The sequence below is a fragment of the Rhea americana genome, unplaced genomic scaffold (genome assembly GCF_003343005.1).
Source record: "Rhea americana isolate MKP2758 unplaced genomic scaffold, rheAme1 scaffold_225, whole genome shotgun sequence".
Classification (NCBI taxonomy): Eukaryota; Metazoa; Chordata; class Aves; order Rheiformes; family Rheidae; genus Rhea; species Rhea americana.
Genome location: NW_028186341.1, coordinates 621,497 through 625,864, shown reverse-complemented (window position 1 = coordinate 625,864; position 4,368 = coordinate 621,497). Strand labels below are relative to the sequence as shown.

The following is a 4,368-nucleotide window of genomic DNA, read 5'->3' as shown; positions in this document are numbered from 1 at the left end:
CGGCGCGTGGCTCGGGGCCCTGCGCGCGGGCTCGAGCGAACGAGCTGCTGCCTGACCGCCGGCAAAGGGCCCGCGGGGCCCGGAGGGATCCTGCGCGCGGCCAAAAGGCGGGTGGAAACCGTGGGGCGGGGGGAGAGCTGAGCGAAACCGCCAGGGCGATACGAGCTAAAGCAGGCGAAGGGCCGGGGTTGCACCTGCCGTCTGCAGTCGTGACGGCCGGACCCCAGCAGTGCCGAAGCCGCCCCGGCGCGCCGGGGCTCCGCCGCCCTCACCGCTCTGTCCCCCCTTGCAGGCCCTGGACGGCTTCTTCTTCGTGGTGAACCGCGAGGGGCGCATCGTCTTCGTCTCCGAGAACGTGACCAGCTACCTGGGCTACAACCAGGAGGAGCTCATGAACACCAGCGTCTACAGCATCCTGCACGTGGGCGATCACGCCGAGTTCGTCAAGAACCTGCTGCCCAAGTCGCTAGGTAAGAAAGCCCTCGCGCGGCTGGCTCTCTCCCGCCTTCGTTCGGTAAGGCGGTCTTGGTCCCGTTGTGGCTTCGAGTTCGCAGGGAGGCGAGAGCCTGCTTTGCCTCGGGGCGCTGCTGGGCTCTGGCACCCAGAGCCCGTCTGCAGGTATCACAGCGCGCGTCGCGGTCCGGCGTGCGCTGCTGCGGGTACGGCGTCCTGGGAGCAGCAGGGGGGAGTCGGGAGCGCGCTGCTCGCTCGGCGGTTGGAGAGTGCTGTCGAAAGGCTCTTCTGTCCTCAGTGAAGTTCACCTTACGGCAGCGGGCGCTTCTGGTGCGGTTTTGCTGCGTACGGAAATACATGACCCAGATAACGAGCCAGAAACTTTTGCCGAGGTAAATAATTCCTATACGGATAAAATTAATACTAGATCTTGAAGAAGTAACAGCCCCAGTGGCTGGGGCAGGATTAAAGAAAGCCAGGGGACAGCACTGGTGTGCACGCTCCTTTTTTAAAAATACCATGCTTGCTCAAGAGCACCGTGATTTAGCTCCCAGTAGGAAGCTGCCCCGGCTCCCCAGCCCGAAACCTCCGCGGACTCCAATGGGACACGTGGCTTGCGAAGCTTTGACTTCGGTGGGGCATCGTTGAGGGTGGTTTGCCCAAAACGCTGCTGCTTGCTGACCCCCGGAGGCAGGGCTGGGCTTGCCGCAGCAGGCTGGGAGTTGAGGGGGGCCGACGACCAGAACAGCTCTTGGAGCCACTGCCGTCTTCTAGGCCAGCAGAGCTGCTCGTTCTTGCTAAGATGGGTGGAGCTCTGCTCGGATAAAAGCTCCTCGGTGCACTCGGGCTTCTACTTAAGGAGTGTTTGGAGGTGTTGGCTTGAGGGATCGAGGCTGGGTGCTTGTCCCAGCTCATGTAGGATGGCTTCTGCTGCTCCACTGGCATGGCTCAATGTGGCCAGGGATGTGCAGCTCTGCCGGAGAAGTCAGCTGTCTGCAGGATCAGATGAACTTCTTCCCCAGGTAGGTTACTGCAAAGTCAGGGTTATCTTAAATGATGGCAGGGTCGGGGCAGCAGTAGGACCCTTGGGTGACACTAAGCCCACCTGGTGGCCCTGACAGCAGAAGACACTAACCAGTGTGATCAGAAGACACTTCCAGCAGTGTGACCCGAAGACACTTCCAGCCGTGAGCAGGCTCTTCTTGTCTGTCACAGTATTTACCTTCACATCAGCAAAGCTTTTGGCACTGTCTCCCATAACATCCTCCTAGAGAAGCTCAGGAAGTGTGGATTAGATGAGTGGACAGTGAGGTGGATTGAGAAGTGGCTGAAAGGCAGAGCTCAGAGGGTCGTCATCAGTGGCGTGGAGTCTTGTTAGAGGCCTACAGCTAGTGGAGTTCTCCAAGGGTCAGGACTGGGTCCCATCCTGTTCAACTTTTTCATCAACGACCTGGATGAGGGGACAGAGTGCCTCCTCAGCAAGTTTGCTGATGATCCCAAGCTAGGAGGAGTGGGTGACACACCTGAGGGCTGTGCTGCCATTCAGAGAGACCTGGCCAGGCTGGAGAACTGGGCAGAGAGGAACCTCCTGAGGTTCAACAAGGGCAAGTGCAGAGTCCTGCACCTAGRGARAAATAAYCCYAGGCACCAGTACAAGCTGGGGGCTGACCTTCTGGAGAGCAGCTCTGCAGAGAAGGACCTGGGAGTGCTGGTGGATGACAAGTTGATCATGAGCCAGCAAYGTGCCCTTGTGGCCAAGAAGGCCAATGGTCTCCTGGGGTGCATTGGGAAGAGTGTTGCCAGCAGGTGGATGGAGGCGATCCTGCCCCTCTACTCAGCCGTGGGGAGGCCTCATCTGGAGTCCTGTGTCCAGTTCTGGGCTCCCCAGTCCAAGAGAGACATGGAGCTCCTGGAGAGAGTCCAGCGTAGGGCTACGAAGATGATCAGAGGGCTGGAGCACCTGCCCATGAGGAACGGCTGCGAGAGCTGGGCCTGTTCAGCCTGGGGAAGAGCAGACTGAGGGGGGATCTGATCARTGTGTRCAAGTACCTGAAGGGAGGGTGTCAAGGGGACGGGGACAAACTCTTTTCAGTTGCCCCGTGTGACAGGACAAGAGGCAATGGGCAGAAGTTGAACCACAGGAAGTTCCGCCTGAAGATGAGGGGGAATTTCTTCCCTGTGAGAGTGACGGAGCCCTGGCACAGGTTGCCCCGAGAGGTTGTGGAGTCTCCTTCTCTGGAGATCTTCAAGGCCCGCCTGGATGCAACCCTGTCTGCCATGCTCTAGGTGACCCTGCTGAGCAGGGGGGTTGGCCTAGATGATCTCCAGAGGTCCCTGCCAACCTTACCGATTCTGTGAAGCTGGAAGTACACTGAGATGGAGGCATATGTGGCTCAATCAAAATCCAATTTTTTACTCCTTGACTGAATGTGGAGATCCTCGGGTGGACCTGAAAGAGGACACTTGCATGCAGTAGAAGAATGAGTTCACATGGAAGAACAAGYTGCAAAACACAAGGATGTCTTGAGTCTCAGCCTCTAAATTTGTAAACACTCATTGCATTGAGCCTTCAAAGACTCTGGATTAGTCTTATCCCTCTGGTTGCCTAKTTTGAGGTTGTGAATGGCTGTTTTCTTCCTTGCACTTGGATGTTACGAGTCCCTCAGCTCTTCTAGTAGGTCAGTTGATATGAAAGCTTCCTAATCTGCTGACGGCAAAATCACTTGGGGTGAATACAGCTGTCCGCGAAGAGGTTTTATAGAGGGTCAGCACAGTCTGCCCTTACATTGGTGCACAGGAGTTTGTGGAGAAGACGAGGTCATACACAAAAATCGAAGCCAGTTCTGCAGGCCTCACCAGAAAAACTGTGGTTTAAATTCCAGATTTTTGCAGTTCCTGAGCAGCTAAACAAAYGCTGCAGAGTGTTTTGTTGCTGCTGCTTTTTCTGTTGCTGCTGAGGCGCGAGCTCAAACGCCGGGTCCGCAAGTGGAGTGAGTTTTTACAGCCGAGGTGCCCTCCTAAAGCGGCGCTTGATAACAGAAATGTCGACGTACCTCTGAGCACGCGGTGGGGAAACGGGGGACGTGCCGCTGCGGTTCAGCCGCTGCTTTTCGGTGCTCGCTCGTGTACCGCCGGCTCTCGGGAGCGTGATGGGCAGTCGCTTTGACGGACCCCGGGAGGCCTCGCTGCTCTGCGGGCAGCAGCAGGGACCTCCCTACCGTCAGCCCCCAGAGTGAGAAGATGCAGGCGCGGGAGGTGCCGGCGCCGGTCTCCAGCGACCGTCCTCGGAGCCGCTCCGCAGCCGCGGACCCCGCGGGCGCCGGGGACGTGCCGGCTCGGGCTGCTGGTTTATCGGCTCTGGGAGCTGCGGAGCGGGCAGCGAAGCTGACTTCGCTAGAGCTGCGCGGGGAGCCGAGAGCTGGGGCTTTCGGCGCATCGCTGCGCYGCTCCGTGCCTCGGTTTCCCCATGCGCCCGGAGAATACAGTAATCCGGGCGGCGCGGCCGTCCCGGAGGGCGCCGCGAAGCGCGGCTCGTTAGCCGTGGGGCTCGCTRGGTTCGTGGGAAGGTGCGGTGAGCGATGTTTTCCAGCGGTGTCCGAAGAAGTCACGGGGAGGGCGTTGCTCTGGCCTCAAGCCTTGGGTTTCTTTCCGCCCCGTCCCTTTCTCGGAGGGGTCCGCTGGAGCTGGCGGCTCGCCGGGGAGCCTGCGCGGGCGGGTGCGCCGCGGGGCGCGAAGCCGAGGGGACCGGGAGGCGGCCGAGCCTTGCCGGGCGGCTCGGGAGGCGCTCGCGGGCGGTCGCAGCCCGCAAGCCTCCCTCTCGCCCTCCTTTCTGCCCCCGCGCAGTGAACGGAGTCCCTTGGCCTCAAGAAGCGACGAGGCGCAACAGCCATACATTCAGCTGCAGGATGCTGATCC

General features: G+C 59.7%; 1 protein-coding gene across 1 annotated transcript in view; it reads left to right on the top strand.

Annotated features, from left to right (window-relative positions):
- The window catches only part of NCOA1 (nuclear receptor coactivator 1), a 114,557-nt gene that overhangs the window by 94,177 nt on the left and 16,012 nt on the right, over positions 1–4,368 (top strand). Inside the window, exons 6-7 of the mRNA XM_085305680.1 lie at positions 293–470; positions 4,297–4,368. Coding sequence (XP_085161806.1) covers positions 293–470; positions 4,297–4,368 — 250 coding nt within the window. The remainder of the gene's footprint in view (positions 1–292; positions 471–4,296) is intronic.